General features: G+C 40.3%; 1 protein-coding gene across 3 annotated transcripts in view; it reads left to right on the top strand.

Annotated features, from left to right (window-relative positions):
* The first annotated feature begins 617 nt into the window (after nt 1-617).
* GBF1 (golgi brefeldin A resistant guanine nucleotide exchange factor 1) overlaps nt 618-16910 on the top strand; it is a 101228-nt gene continuing 84935 nt past the window's right edge. For all 3 annotated transcript variants that reach the window (XM_066191309.1, XM_066191307.1, XM_066191308.1), the window contains exons 1-3: nt 618-837; nt 6292-6397; nt 7652-7718. In XM_066191309.1, the coding sequence (XP_066047406.1) occupies nt 830-837; nt 6292-6397; nt 7652-7718 (181 nt within the window). In that variant the 5' untranslated portion in view covers nt 618-829. The remainder of the gene's footprint in view (nt 838-6291; nt 6398-7651; nt 7719-16910) is intronic.

Below are 16910 nucleotides of genomic sequence, written 5' to 3'. Positions count from 1 at the left end.
ATCTCGTACCAGCTGCACTCTGCATTCTCCTGCTCGCTCACGGGAAACAGCACAGCTGGGACACAGGAGCGAACAGAACGCTTGCAGAGGATCATCTCCCAAACGGTTTCAGCGGAGGCGCTGCAAGAGGCTGTAGAACAAATTGGGAAATACTCGCGAAGCACGGCGGAGAGGCAGTGCTTGCCTTCGGGGGCTGTGCAGCCGCAGCACCGACACCCACGGCAGCACACCCACGGCAGCACACCCACGGCAGCACACCCACGGCAGCACACCCCGCGTCGGGCCGGCCCCGGCTCCCCACACGCCCCGGGGAGCGGCCCGGAGCGGCGCGGCCCACAGTGCTTTGCGAGGACAGCCCTCCCGCCGCCTTCCGCCCCGCCGCCCTGGCTGCGCCCGCTCAGGCGCGGCTGCGGCGCCGCACCGCATCGCGATTGGCCAGCGGATCTGCTGCTTCTACCCTCTCGCCTCTCATTGGCTTTCCTCTGCTGTCACTGCAGGGCCCGCCTCCTCCGGTGGCAGACCGTGTTCCCATTGGGCTCCGCGGGGAGCTGCGCGGCGCATCGTGCGCGGGTTGGCTGTCCGGGCTGTCTGTCTGCGCAGTAACCAGGCAGCGGGTCACGGTGCACCGGTTTCCACGTCAGTGCGAGGGAGCGGGGCCGGTGTCCCTGCCCGTGCCCCGCGGACCCCGCGCTCCGCGGCCTCGCCTCCGCCGCCGCCAGCAGGGAGGGGCGGACAGGGGGCGAGCCGAGCCCTTCCGCCCGCGGTGCCGCCCGCCCGCCCGGTTATGTGAAGCGGCCGCCGCCGCGGGGAGCTGGCGCCGCCATTTTGGATGCGGGGGTCAGTGCCGGGCAGCGACCGCCTGTCGCGATATTGTGGCGACGTGGGGGCGGACGGGAGGGAAGCGGCGGCGGGGGAACCCTGCGGGACCTGCGCGGGGCGGGGACGGGGCCGGGGCAGCCCCGGGGGCCGGGCGCGGGTGGGAGCGGCGGGCGCCCCTCCGGCCGGCCCGGGCTGACACGCGTGACGGTGCCCGCGGGGCGGAGGGCGCCTGGCAGCGGCCGCCGCGGGCTGCGGGCATCGGGGAAGAGCGGGGTCAGGGCTCCGCAGGGAGCTGCAGGGTGGGCGCTGCACCTGCACAGGCATTCGCTGCCCGTGCGCCACGGTGGCTTGCTGCTTGAAATCGGTGGAGACGGGCTTCTCCTGGCATATGGCTGTTGGGGGGGAAAGCTCCGAGCTCACTTAGCGTCTGTGTTGTGCGGTCACCCGGTGGCATGTTTCATAGTTTCAACAGTATGAAATAATTGGAAGAAAGAAAATGCCCCTCACCATAATAACCTTAGGTTTCATTTTTACTATGCAATTTTGACAGGTAAATGCGACTTGCCTTTCTCTGCTTGATTCCCAGGCCCAACCTCACTGCTGCAGCTGAATGTGGAGGCTTGCAGAGAATCTTGTCCCTCCCTTCCTTTCTGATGTGCCACCTCTACCGTGTTGCTGCTGCTTATCTTTTAAAGGGCATTCTTAAGTGCCCAGAATTGCATTAAATGCCCAGGACTGCACAGTTCCTTTCCATACTTACGAATTATTGCTTTATATCACTTTTGTCTAGGCATTAGGAGCTAGCCTTTGGAGAAACATCCTGACTTCTCTGAACTTTTGCTGCCTGTGATGCTTTTTGCGGAACAGTTACTACTTGAAAAACCCAAGCAAGTTAAATTTCTGTATAGGGGTTCATGTACCTTCTATGGGAGGTTTAGGAGAAAAAAAAGGAGCTTTCTGGTTGCCAGTTGGGCTTCTGGGAAGCTGGCTGTGAGATTCTCAGGAGTTGTTTGTGATTCATGGGGTTGTGTGTTCTGTTTTGGTAGCAGTGTATTGTATCAGGACTTTGGTGGCCAAATCTAGGGCAGGGGCTATCTAGATTACTCTAGATTGTAAATTAGAGTTGTCATAAACAGTAAAAATTTAGGTCAGCAGAAGCTTACTTTGAAATATTACCTTTTCTATCTTGTGCTTATGTTGTTTTTCACTGCTGCTGTTTATTGGAGTAGTGTCACTGGGTTTACATCAGGTGCCATAGCTGAAGGCTAAAGTTGATGATAGGAAGGAGTGACCTGATGGAAGTCTGCTAGACGTTGTTGCTTCTGATGCTAACTCTTGCGTGTTTCAAGAAGAATTGCAGACATTTTGCTGCAGAAGAGGGAGTGTTGCCCAAAACCGTACCCAAGACTTCCTGTGGTAATACTAGGAATAATTTGGCTTCCTATCTATTGGGGTGTATAGGGGTAACATGTTCCAAGGTTGAGAAATGGATTGGTTCAGTGCATGTATGAAATAACATTTGCAGGTGTAAATCTTGTCAGTGTTCTCATAGGAAGATTCTACATGTGATGCTATTTCAGAAGTCTCAGAATAGTGGTGATTATTATTATCCACAGAACACTGTTGAAGGTTTTGACATTACGAATATGAGCTTTTGTTCTTTTTTGACATTATTAGGCATCAACCTTTTCCCACTTAGTGTTCCCAATGCTGTTATCAATGTGAAAGTTAACAGCCTCCCTTCTTCTCATGGTGGCCTGGGTGCCTTGTTGCCTTGGTTTGGAGCTGTCATTTTCACTGTGCTGCCTGTTGAACTTCTATACAGGAGCATATCTGAGGACTAGTCTGCAGTTTTAAGCAGATGTGTGAATCTGTCTTGATGAAGAAACAGGAGTTTATATACAACTAACTGAAAGATTAAGGAGCTAAAAAGCATTCAAAATTTACTAGGTACCTTTCTTTGTTTTATTCTTTTCCCTAACTTAAGACCACAGAACTGAATCCATTTGTTTATGTATTGAGCCTGCCATCATTTTGTGTTTGATTAAAGATTGCTTGCAGGAAAGGCATTTATTCTTGATTTGAGATCAAGAGATACTGAAAGAAAGCCTTTATTAGGGAGGTTGTTTCAAATTTTTTAATGATCTTCAGTGTTAGTTCTGTTAACCTGTTCAACACTTTTACAATATCCCATTCTTCAGACCATACCTTTGTAATATTAAGCCTGAATTCATGTTAACATTTTTTTCTTCTCTAAGTTGAATGAATGTCTAGTGGTTTTGCTTGACTCCCACCATGCTCTTGTAAACCCAGCTGATCATTCAGTGCTGGTCTGGTAAATCATTTAACTCCTTTGCTGCTTCACAGCATTCATTTCGATCTTAGAACTTCTTTAGATACAGGACATCTATACTGAGCTCTCAAGTGTGGTCAGTTATTGCTTGTGGTGATGCTACAGTTGAAGGAACACATACAGAAATTATCTAATCATTTAAAAGGGGGTAGCCTTTGGGAAGTTTGGAATTTAGTGAAGCTATAGCCATCACTTGAAATAAACTTTTACGTTTTTACAGGGGTGGATGATTCTTTTGGTGGGCTTAGTTTGCAAGGTGCATCTCTGTGAAAATAGTTGTCTGTCTTTCCTGCTCACTCTGTAGTTATTTTCTGTTTCCTTTTCCAACATGAAGTTGCAAAGGTCCTTTGCGTAAGTGAGGCTTTATGGTTTACTTTGAAATGTGTGTATGCTACTGCTTGGTTAGCTGCAAGCTTAAATATAGAGCAGTATTTCCCTCCATCTCTACCCAATGTTGGTGGGGAAGTGAGCTCTGTGTCTGATGTTCAGAGTCTGAGTGTGAATTTGCATCCCCAGCATGATAGGTTGTTTCAGTTGCACTGATCAAGTGGGTTTGTTGGTGTGCATAAAGTGAGTTTTTGTACTTGAATAAAGTTATATTTAATGGAATCCCCAATAAGGAAAGGAGTGCATTTTCATTACGTCTTCTCAGACAGTTAGCAATGAAATACTGCTCTAAGTTTTGCAGGGTTTTAGTATGTCAGGAGAGCCCTGCCAAGTAACAAGGAGTTTTTGCACCCTTGCTTGAAAGGATCAGGTGAAAAGGAAAAGGTGTGTTTTGGAGGTTTTTGTCTATTTTCTTCATATTTTGCCACTTGCAGTTAGCTGGGCATTTTAAGTTTCCTACATTCAGGAGAGATGGAGTTTAAGAAACTTTTTATTTAATTATTTTATGTTAAAAATAGAGAAGAAGAAATAGAAGTCTTACAAGCAGATTCAGTAGTATGCAGAACAGCATTTAAGCTTTGGCATCACTTTAAATACTGTCAAAACTATTGAGTATCTATATATGTGCAAGGTTTGTAATATGTCTGTCTGGTATTTGCATGCTTTTTGAAATAATGTTTCCATGCTAAATGCCTGGAATGGTGCTGCAGAATTTACATGTTCAGTACTGTTTTGAAGCAGTGAAGACAGGAAAAACTTAGGTTTGACAAATATGAGTGTATAAAGTATTTCCTCAGAAGTACTTCCTTGGACTAGAATTTTGAACCCTGAAATTGCTGATGTGGAAATATGGAAAACAATGGAATTACTGAAAGAAAAAAATAAATAAGCAAGGAATTTTACATGAAGGAGAAGTCTCTCATTCATGGCATGTACTAAAGCAAGGACAACAGATGAAATAGCAAAATTGTGATCAATGGTATTTCAATGCAATCCTATGAATAATGTATGGAATAATTTACTGTTGAGGATGGGTACGTTTCTCAAGCATTAGCCGCACGAGTAGGAAGTGTATTGGTGGTTCTGTTACATGCAGCTGTGGAGGAAGGATATAAACCTTTGTTCTTCAGGGCACAAGCGAATTACTTGGAAGCACTATTTGTCATGACTGTTCTTACAAAATACTTTTGTCTTTGCTCTTAAATTATCGTCTTACACCTGGGAATACCATTATGTATAATTTATTTAATGAAATGAACAATTTTGCCATAAGATTATTCATTTTATTGCAAACACCTGGAAAAATGAAGCAACAAATATGATGTTGTGCTTTGATGAGGTATCTTTTTATAATGCTTTGCTTTCTTTCCATTATTTATGGAGTCCTGAAGCAAATTAGTCTCTTTCATTCAGAGGATATTTGTGTATTTCAAGCGTTGTTGGTAATTCAGACATGTTAATTAACATGAAGCCTGACAGATCCAGGATGTATGTTCTGAAATTTCTGTGGTGATCTTTCTGAGGTCTTGAGTAATCCACCAGAACCATTTCCTTCCAGCTTTGCTTTTGTTACGTAGGCAAGTCCTTCTCATATTCTCTGTGCTTTTATTACCCCCTGCCTCCCCTTCTCAGCTGAGCCTTTAAATGAGCTTGTCAAATTTCAAGTGTTACAATCAGTGTTTCATCTGTTTTCAACCTTTTGCTTCCCTATGAATGACCTGTTGTGATTTCAAACTGGAGTCCTCGGTTTCATTCTTCTGAAAAAGTCTCATTATTTGGCTACTGTATCACTAAATCTTTTCATTTACAGACATGGTGTCATCTGACTCTTAGGCCTCTTCGTAGGTCCTGTTTATTATTTATAAACATCTGTCTGTTCATTCCCCTTCATTCTTACTTCTTGATGCTTGACTGTGTCTGGGCTACAGCTAGTATGAAGAGAACAGTAGTTTCCTCTTCTTTTCTTTTTCTCAGACTTTTACAAATCTTTCTTGCTTTTAATTTCTTTCCCCCTCTAATGCCTCTTTCTGGGTGCATCAGTTTAAGTTTTTTCCCTGAAAGAGCTCAGACTACAGGAGAGTGTCTGCCTTTACCTTTCTCACTTTTTCTCTCTTTGTCTCTAGTTTTGTCCATTTCTTTGTGGGGTTTTACTCACATCTTTTTTACTTTGCTGCTTTCTTGAAAGCTTTGTTTTGTGAAGCAAGTGTGGAATCAACATCTGTTATAATTTAATTTATTTTGTCAAAGTTTTAAGTCCCAAATAGGTTTGCTTTGGCCATCTTATTCAACCCACTGATGCATATTTAAGAGAGTATATGGTTAGCTTGGTGTTCCATGTAGGGCTGCAGGAATTTGCATAAGTGCTGGAGATGCATGTGTTATTGAATTGCCATGGATGTCTGTCCTGATACCCCAACACTTTATCTTTCTATGAACTTACGTAGAAGGGAAAAAAAAATGAGGAATGTGCCTTGGCAAAGTGATCTCTTGCATTACAAAGACCCTCTTAGAACTAGTTGTCTGCTGTCATGGTTTTGAAAACACACTATGGAAAAGTGTCTTCTTTTAATGAAATACTTGTATTTGTTACATATAATAACTTGTATTTTGTGCACACATTAAGCAAATCTGAAAGAGTTTCTTGTATCACTGCCTGCCTTCTCTTGGTTAGAGTCAACTTCATTTCATCTGGGAGGCTAGAGATTAATTTGAATTATCTTTTTTTTTTCCAGAATTGTCAGGATGGTGGATAAGAACATTTACATTGTACAAGGTGAAATCAACGCAGTGGTGGGAGCCATAAAGCGTAATGCCCGATGGAGCACTCACACACATCTGGTAAGTTGCCTTGAATTGTTGCCATCTGTAGCAGTAGGTAGAAACACCTATGACAGAAACCATGTGGCTTTGGAAAAGTACCTCAGTTTTTTGTAGCACTTGTCATAGTACTTTTGTAAGTAGAGTTGGAATAACTTTATGTTGTTTACATTGTTTTGGGCTGCTCATGTGCCAGTGACTGCAAAAGCCACAAAGCTGGACGTCTTCTACCTTTTTATCCTGTAAATCTGAAAACCCCTCATTGTATTCTGTGTGGGAATCATTTCATTTAGACTTTTTCAACCAGGGATGTCAGGGAATTTGCATTTATGATTTTATTTAATTTAGCACAGTGTTTTTGTGTATCTTTTGTACCCTCTTGGAGAAGACAGTCTTCACCACAGAAGCCATGAAATTAAAATTGGCAAAGTCATTATATATAGAGTATTTTTAAATTTTTCATATGGCATAGTATCTGTTTTCTGCTGGGTTTTTTTGCTGCTATCTAAGTACAGAGTTTCTAAGTCTAACCATGCTTTGGCTTGTTTATGGCTGCCACAGTGTAAAGGTGTGGATGTGGCACACTGTATCAGTGGTGCACTTCAGAATGTCACATGAGTAGCAGATGGCTGTCATCCAGCACAAGTGGTTTCAATTTGTCAAAGGGCAGGGCCCTTTTCCTTTCTAAGAGGCATTTCTTGATTAGAGCTCCCGGCCTCTCCCTTTGAGTTGTGGGTGCGGCTGCACTCAGCTTGGAGAAACTGCTGCTCCTCCTTATTTTAATATCATAAAGATAGACTAAGGCTAAAGGATGCAGCTAATTCAAATAAATATTGCACTGTGATTCTTTATCTAAGTTATTTTAATGGCATAAAATGTCATTGTATTTCTGTTCCCATTACAATCTGCATAGATTAACATTATAGCAAATCCAGATGAGCCATTTCAATATGGTATGAGTTAGATTTGCAGTGAAATTTATTGAACAGCAGAAGGCTAATCAGAAATACTTCTAAGGACAATAAAACCAAACCAGAATGCTCAGTCTTGGACCTGTGCTTTGACGTTTGAGCTGTATGATATTGGGGAGCACTGACAGGAAAATAAAAATGCTTCTCTTGGATCTGATGGTGTAAACATGCAGACAGTGATAAACTCTAACCACAGCACTTCTGTGAATGTGATGGTGAGGTCTATAACAGACCCATTATTAAGATTTGTGTTCAGGAATATGTTTGCCTCATTAATGACTTACTTCCTATATATTGCCTATAGGATGAAGAAAGGGATCCCCTGCTGCATAGCTTTAGCCACCTAAAAGAAGTGCTGAATAATATAACAGGTAAGCTTCTACAGAAATCATCAGGTATATGCATCTGCTAGGGTATATGCAAATAAATGTACAGGTATACTTATTTGTCTTATTTACTATCCAGAAGTCATTTATTGAAGAACAAGAAAAGAGGAAATATGCATATACTTTTAAAATGATACCAATGTAAACTAGCACAGAAATACCACTGCTGCCACTGTCTATAGGGATATATATATATATTGTGTGTGTATGCACACACGTTTTTTTTGTTAAGATGCATGTTTCTTTGATATACTGAAGCTTGTAGTAATATATGAAATGTGGCGTATTATCATGCATAGCTTTTTTTGTGTTTTTTTTATTCTTTCTGATCTGTGAGTGATGGAAAAAATCTGCTTAGAAAATGGTTTCTGTCTGTTTTTTCCTCACATTCTTCAGTTTGTTAGCTTTCATCATGTATTATCATGTAAGAAGTGAAGCATAGACCTCTGTTTCTATTTGGGTCTCTTGGATTTTAAGTGAAAGACTTACTTTGCGGTCACCTGCACTGAAAGAAACTGGAAATCTATATTGATTAGAAAAGCAGAACGCAAGGCTATGGTGTGTATTCTGACCGTTGTTTTTCTCACAATGCATTTTCTGGTTTTGTAGTTTCAGGAGTGATTGTTTAAGTAACCCAAATATATGTTGAGAGTGTGAAGGTGAAGCTAATCCTAAACTCCATATGGCATTCTGCATGTTCTTCCCAGGATTTTTCTTACTGTTTGTAGTATTTGAAAGTAAACTTCTTTTCTGATCCCTTTATTACAGTGAGTGTTCAGAACTGCACTCAACCTTAGTTTGAGATGAGCCTTTTGCATTTCTAACTGTGAAGCATGCTTATTCTTGCATCAGTGCTGAGTCTGGAATCCCGTAAGTGTGTTCCCTAGAAGCACAGTAGTGCTACTTCCAGGTGATGGTGACAGGAGGTGCTGAGGATATGTGCCAATTCTAGGCCTTTATTCCTACCTCTTTTGTGTCTGTCTGTAAGTGTAATGCTTTGCTTTTCTTTGCCGGGTGAACTTGCTCTGGTTATGAGCAGGATTTTTCTGTCAGATCATGACATCTTAGGGAACTCCTGAACAGCTTGCATTTCTGGATAGTATCTTTGTTCTGGATGTTATGCTTGTATCTGAACTACATGACAGTCTGGATTTGGGGTTTTTTTGTAAGCTCACTCACCTTCTGTAAGATATGTGTGCAGTCACCAAATGTGTATTGAGAAGAAATTTTACTTTTCTCCCTTCTATGAGATAATATTTTTTCTTAAATAAGCTTCCTGAAGTTCTGTGCCATTATTGCAAATATCTCTTCTCATCAACAAGAGCAGGGATTGTCAGGATGCTCAAATAAATGCAGTATAAGTAAATGTCAAGGACTGGCCATTTATCTAAAGCAGCTAGGTAAAACGTGCTGTTGACTTGTTGGGGAAAAAATGCAAGTTCACTATCAGCTTATGTTAGAGAAAGCAAAGTTTAATGTCCTGAGAGATTCAGAGACTCCCTTTCTATTAGTCATCGCGTAAGTGTGGTTCCTGCTGAGATAATAATTGCTTATATGTGGAGATGATAGCATGTTTGTTTGACTACATGGAATTCTTTTATATGGGTGATTTCAGCTGCGGAGACTGCTATTTGCTGACTTGTGTCTTGAGATAGGACATCATTGCTGTGCTCCATCTTTTTTCCATTTTAGACATGAACTTGTTCCCAAGCAATCCTTTGAATGATACAGAGTCTCCTGCATCATCTTCCAGGCAATCGAAAGTCCTGTCCCCAGCACAGGGGGTTTTTCGTGATTTTTTTTTCTCCTAGACCTTCCTTTCATGTCTCTTTCATTAGCTCATGGAAACGCATTGCTTTTATATTTAAATTTATTCAAGCTGTAATCTTTGACATTTGAGTTAGCTTTTAGTACAATTTTGCATTTATAGTAATATATATTATGTATTTTCTCAATCCCCCAAGAACCCATTTTAATCTGTTCCGGATGCAAATTTCAGGCTGCCTTGTCCCATCTCCCCTCTTGCTCTCTCCCTCCCTTCCCCTCCCCCATGGAGCATGTTTGATCAGGTGTGGCAGGAATATCCACTGTCAAGCTGCGCCCTTTATATTAGTCAATATTATCCTTCCTTCCCTCCCACTCCCTTCATTCTCCTCTGGGCTTTACCAGTTGATTTATAATTTTGGAATTCTCATCGGAGTCTGTAATACAGTTTGTTCATTATTTAACCAAAACCTGTTTAATGAGCAAAGAGAGGCAATGTAAATGTTAGGCATGTTGCAGTGGAGTACCTTTTGTTCTCCTCTGAGCTAGTGGGTATTAACTCTGTCATGACTGTGATGCTGAAATACCCTGGTCAAGGGTATAAAGATGCACTGTATGGCCCCAGTAGCTAAAGATCCCTGTTTCAAAGTATTGCTCCTCAAGAGTAACTAAATTACATTCTGGAAAGCTTGCCTGCAACTGAGTATGGTATCCCATGGTGTTGTAACATCTACATGTGCTCTTGGAGGAAGCATATAGAGATGTGTTGCTCAGCACAAACAGTCCTGTGATTATGGTAAGAGTACCTTCACTTCTACAATTCAACATACCTAGCTAAGGGCCTTGAACCTGAATTGTATTTTGAAGTTTCCCTTCAAAGTTCTGATAGAGAAACTTAATTTCTGTGGGAATTTTACATAGATTTATAAAAAGAGTTTAATAATTTGAAAATGAACAACATGTCTACTGTGATCCACTGTCAATTGATTTATTGGATGCCATTTGTACATATTCATGGGCTGCATGTATTTTAGCTGCTATGGATAGTGGTTGCCTGAAAAGCAGAAAGGAAACATAGAGGTTCTGTTGTCTTGGGTGATGCGTAAGTTAATCCGAGATAAATTTAATAGCTGAGTGCTTGCAATGCTAAGATGGCCACAATGAGCTCAAGTTTGGTGTGTCTCATATTTCTAGTGCTTAGAAAAAGCAGAAGTCAGTGTCGTGGATTATGACCATATGGAACCAGTGACTATCAAGGTTTTTTGAAAAATTGAAATATAGCTACGTTTTCAAAGGTTATTTTAAAACTGATGAAAACCTGTATTGATACAAGTTTGGATCTAGGGCCGCTTTCACCACAGCTTCCATTTGACTACTTTTTAAAGTGAACTGAGTACTGTGAAAAATATGTCTGCGTGTTGAAATATTCGTTCATTTTTCAGTTTTGTTATGGATTTAGGTCACCAAAAGGAAGCTTCTTTTTAACATCCAGTGATAACTGAGCACTGTCTCTTTGATGAGTGGTTCCAACTTAGGATGCTCTCTAGGTCAGCAGAGAAAGGTTTTATAACCACAAATAATTGCAAGTATGAAATATTTATAAGCCTGCTTTTCCTTGGTTTCATGAGGATTGGGTTTCTTTAAGTGCTTCTCTGGCTGTTGAAGTCTTCAGACCATTCTGATATGACGTGGAAGTAGATACTTCTGTAGTCATTCTTGTCGTTACAGAATTTGTGCTTTGCTCTGACCAGGGAGATGAGTCAGTAACCAGGATTTTCACGCCTGAGGTGCTGCCTGCTGGTGTGTAGGATGGCTTTAGGACAGGAATGGCTGGGTACAACTGCCTTGTACAAGTCATGACTGCAGTGGGAGAAGTAGGTGTTCATGGAAAGTGTGTGCATTGAGAGTCTATTTAAATAAGGTTTAAACTAGGTAAACACACCTGTGAAGAGGTGCTTGTGTATATTTTAGGTCCATGAGTGCCAGACTGCCAGGTTTGAGTCCTTTTATCCTCTGGTGGTTTAGAGTTAGTGCATTTAAACAGAAGCTGCAAAGTAAGCTGTTAGAAGCACTCTGATTTCATGCACATTCATGACATTTTAAATGAATGCTTGTACAGTGGGTTCAGAAGAATCTTTTCATGGCTTATTTCAGACAAGAAGCTGCTGCAAATCTCCATCTTTAGAGGGTTGGCTGGGGCATTAAGAGCTGGCTAAAGGTCAAATGACTGTAACCGTAGGAGAAGCTTTGCCCAGTGTACTGACTTAATATACTTGTTACTGTAGCCATCAGTTTTCTGGTATGTAGACTTGAAAGCACACTCATTTTCTCATGTCTGAGCTCTGGAAACTGTTTTTATGGAAAACCTGAAAGTTGTATAAAACAATACAGGAATTTTTTCCTGATTTTGGTTTCATGTCTGAACTTTTTCTGAAAGATCTAGTTTTAGGAAGTGGTGAATTGGTAGTAAATATAAATTTGTGGCCTCTTCTCAATGCTGTTGGTTAGAATATGGGATGTTCATTCAAGTTAAGAAATCAGAAAAAATAGTGTTAGAGTTTTTTTGTTAAAAAATGTAGGAATAAGGCTAATGAATATGCAATATGTAAAGTGCTGTCATGCTTATTGTTTTGCAGGTAACAGCAGTACCTTTTAATTTATTGTTTAGATCTTGAATTTCTGCTGGAAGAGCCTGAACTTAATGGCAAATAACAAATATGATGAACTGCATACTATGATATTTCTCCCATTGCTTTCATTGAAGGATAGAAATGTTGTCTAGATCAGCCATTAAAAAAACACTTTTTTTTTTTCTGTTTCATGTCAGCTTCCTATCAAAGATCTAGAGCATTCACTGATCTTATAGGTCATGTCTGTTTTTGTGATAACTCAAAAAAAAAAAAAAAAAAGGATTTTTTTTTTTTTAAAATAATGGGTATCCATAAGTGTTAACTTGGTATTTTTGAATACCAAGAAATTCAGGCTAACATTTAACTTTCGTTGCGTTCTCTATTTTTAAAGAAGAATGGAAAGGGTATAAGGAAGGTTAGGAAACTAATAGAATAAGGCTTCTTCCATAGCTTTGACCTGGCCTCACTCTAGTTAGTGGATGACAATACAATTTTAGTCCATATTGAATGACGTGACACTGTGTACAGAAGTGGTAATTTATTTCTCTTCGTATTTTCTTACTGTAAGAAATATGAATGTTAAGGTGCCAACTTAAATTTGATGCTTTGTTTGCAGGCTGAATCCAGATTTTTGCCAACTGTGTACAGACAATACAGTAATTATCATTTAAAAATTGTCATTTTAAAAGCAAGTTTCTAGTCTAAATGAATGCAGACATCCTCCCAACTGCACAGAGAATGTAAACCAGTGCAATATTTTTGCTTTGAAGCTGCAAGTAGTTCCAAATACTTTGAGCGAGCTTAATCTTTTTAATCTCATTGTAGCATCAAATGAATCAAATCACTGTCTTATGGCTGAGGTCTTTGAATTTTCCTCAGAGATACTTTTAGCATAGCTGGTGATATTTTGGTATTGATTTTCTTGATGTTTTCTTGGAGAAATAATAAATCAGACTTTTCCCCAGTTCTTTTGCTAACCTTGTGCTTTACTTTCTGAGTGGTTTTCCCAGAGTGACACTGATGTGTTCTAAGACACTGCAGCTGGCATGGGAACTTCTCAAGCCCAAAAGGATCACAAGAATTGTCATCATTTCACTCAAGGTTTTGTTTACTTTCTGTGTAAAGGAAGGAGGAGAAATTTCCTTGATTAAGAATGATTTACAGATGCACCAAGACAAGCACCATAGCCTTTTTCAAGGCTTTTTTCGTGTGTGCAGGACAGCATTTATGCAGAATGTGTGAGGAGTGGTGGTGTCACTCTGAGCTCTAATTGATTCTGTTGAACTGTACACAGAGCCCTTCAACACAGGTTACTGAATGAAATAAGAGCCCCTGAGAAGGAGAAGCTTGTCATTGAGATATTTGTAACTAATACTGACAAACAGAAAGGGATAAACTGTGGTTGTGTAGAATCCTTAATTTGATAACTTTTTAGCTCTTGTGTTAATCTTCTGTTTTGTGTTTCTGAGTAGTAAGAAACTTAATAAATAAAATCGAAAGAAGTGGAGTGAATCTATGAATATTTAGAGGAAAAAAACCCCCTAACCAAACCAGTAAGGTGGTCTCCACACTAGGTATTTCTGCATGTCTCCTGAAGTCCCTTATACTGTTCAGCCCCACAACCTTTGTGATACCTCTTAAGCATCCTTTCAATACAGTTCTCTGAGTGCTAATGACTGGCAGGTACGGGCAGGAGGTGGAGCTGTTGGGAGGAATTGTTTCCTGATCCCTAATCCTTAAGGACCCAAGGATTTAGATGGACAAGCACTCCTGGCTGTTGCTTGGAAGAGTTCCCACAGTGGGCTTGTTCTGTAACACCAGCCTTCTGTTACCGCTGCAGGGCTGGGCTCTGAAGAGCTGCCACATGTGTGTGGTGTGCAACTGACTCTCTCTTGTTCCACGCTTGTTGAGCAATTACTTTCCCACTTGTTGGGCACTCCATTATTTCCTTCAGTTACTGCTTCTGTGTGAAGTGGAGCCATGAAGGAAATGGCTTAATGGATATACATTAGGAGGCAATAAATTGCAGTTTGATTTGGTGGACAGGCAGTACCAGATGCTGCATAGAAGCTAAAGTTCCTCCTAAGTCAGCCATTGACGTTTTATATCAAGATTTTTTAATAGTGATGTTTTTGTTTGATGTTCAAGAGTAGTGGAAAGGAATTGTGCCCGTTTGCACAAACCCTCTGGAAGTAGGAATATACATGAAATGGCTTAATTCTGCTCGTAGTTTACTAAGTATATAGCTCTTCTGTTCCGTTAGCTTCCGTCTTTTAGCTGTCTTCTTTCCTCACTCAATAGTTGCCATCTAACCTGTTAAAAATATTGTCGCAAAGGGGATTTACTTCAAAGAGGCAATAACTTGTGTCAGAAAGTGCAGGTGCATATTTATATAGTTGCATAATGTGTAGTAGGACTGCCAAGAAGTGTTGATTATGCATACACAAGAAGCATACTGAAGTATTCCTCATCTCAAAGTCTGTGGCTTAAGAGGGTAGCAAAAGAGAGAAATCATTAAGTATACAAAGTTGTTAAACACTTGAGGGTTTTTCTTAATTGGTACCTCAATTTGTCCTTCAAACAAGCTGTTGTTGGCTAATCCCTAATATGGTTTATACCAAGATGTGAGTTGGGAGGAGAGGTTTGAAAGAAGTTAAGATTGGGCAAAATGTCCTTTACTTCAGGAGTAGTGCAGGGATCTGTGATGAAGTGCTGCTTCTCTCAATGATTAGTGTGGAATAAAAAAGTCAGGAAGAGGTAGAATGGCAGGTATTAAAAGGTAAGTGTACAAGTAGCAGACTAATGGAGAATGTTGTTATTAAAATAGCAGATTGATTGGTTAAGGAGCATTGTTAGTGAGGGATGTGTACTTGGTGGCTTGCCTGTTTGAGGTAAACTTGCCGGAGCTTTTTCTTTTTATGGTAACTATCTAGGTTTTTAGCTGATTGAGTGTTGTGGAATGGACTATTGCTGAAGGGTTATTTTTTATTTGTACTTGGTTTGGGGGGGTTTTCTTTGCAATCAGGAAAAAAAGAATCTTCCAATGTGTTATGGACCTCCTCATGGTAAGTTCTTAAAAGAAAGTTGGATGGACAGTCAAGATGATATTAACTCAGCTGGTCAGAGCACAGTGCTGATAACACCAAGGTCATGGGTCCATATGGGCCATTCACTCAAGAGCTGGACTTGATGCTTCTTGTGGGTCCCTTTCAACTCAGAATATTCTGTGATCTGTTATCTTGCTTTTGTAATTTGTCTTTGGAAAATGATACAAGACAGTAGATGTGTCCATGAAAGACATAAAATTGATGTATACAGTCCTAGGAAAACTGGTCATCTTTTAGATGACATGATTTTAACTTGCTGTTCAGCACATTTCAAAGTTACAAAAAAAGACAAAATTTGATGCATAAAGTCTACAATAAAGTGGCTTGAAGATAGGGTCAGAGGTTTTGTGATGTGATGGATTCTGAGGTGAGAGATGAAGGTGTCATGGATGAGCTTTTGTTGGTATCAACAGATTCATTCTGAGTAAGAGCTTTGTGAGTGAATAGAAGTCTGTTGTTTTGTTAAAAGAGTGAGGAAGGCTGAATAATGAATTAAATATATGTAAATGTTTTAGGGACAGTGAATCAGTACCTGTCATCACAAAATTATAGGAGATAAAAAACGCATATTGAGAAGGAACATTTTTCAAGTGGTTATTGTAGGAAATGGATAGATCTACACTGATATTGTGTGATGTACTGTATCCATGTTACTTGGAAGTGGTACTGGAAGTGTTAGAGCAACCTGCTCTTGCTTTGAACTCCTGGTTTGTAGATATTTGTTCTTTAGTTGAAGGGCATGGATAGACATAGAATCCTCCTCTGTTGAACTTTCTGAAGTAAATATGTCTGTGCTTTTTGCATGGTTCAGTTGTGAAGTTAAAACTTGTCAGTTCAAACCACTGTTGTATTCAACATGCTGTAAAAGAAAAAGCAGGTGTGTAGTTTTGTGACAGTTGAGGAATAGGTGAGACATTACAAAAACACCCCAGTGTGAGATGAGTAAAAATGAAAAAGTAAAATATATTAATGAGAATTTGCACATATATGCCACAGAACTAAAGTTTGGGGTGAGACTGGCTTTAGCTATCCTGTTAGAATGAACAGATTGATAAACTGCTAATTCTAATGTATTTTGCACTGTAATTGCAGTTACACAATTACAGTGCCCAAGGGGTGTACTTCATTAATGCTTTTTAGTTGAATATGTTAAATTCTCCACTGATGGTAGTTCTTTGATTATTTGAACCTCTAGCTATATCCTAATGCAAGCACTTAAGAAGTTCTGTTTTCCAGAACTACTTTTTTTGTAGCAGTAAATTGAAACTTACTCCTAGACATATTGAAGTAGGAAGTCAGAGTATTTCAGAAAGTGTCAGCTGGTGCAGGAGCCTAAGTGCTTGCATGACTGTAAATAACTCTCAAAGCTTGTGCTACTTAAATGAGATGAGATACTTGGAAACAGTGCTCTTCTCTTTTAATCACATTTAGCTTGATTCTGGGAGGATTTTTTTTGTTCACATGTGTCTTTGTGCCCTGTTACTTTTCATGAAATTATATTTTGTTTTGATACAGTGACAAAGTCTGCAAAGTGAATTAGATTCCACATAAAGCTTGATTAACTGCCTAAATAATTCAAGGGTCAAGTTGTAAATATGAGGAATTGTTGAAACAAAGAAAGATGTGGTTATTACCTTGACCATGGTGTACTGAAAGAGAATGGTCTATTGGGTCTG

This window comes from Chamaea fasciata, unplaced genomic scaffold (genome assembly GCF_029207755.1).
Source record: "Chamaea fasciata isolate MVZ Bird 193981 ecotype frontalis unplaced genomic scaffold, bChaFas1.0.hap1 SCAF_9, whole genome shotgun sequence".
Lineage (NCBI taxonomy): Eukaryota > Metazoa > Chordata > Aves > Passeriformes > Sylviidae > Chamaea > Chamaea fasciata.
This window is presented reverse-complemented; position numbering and strand designations above follow the sequence as displayed.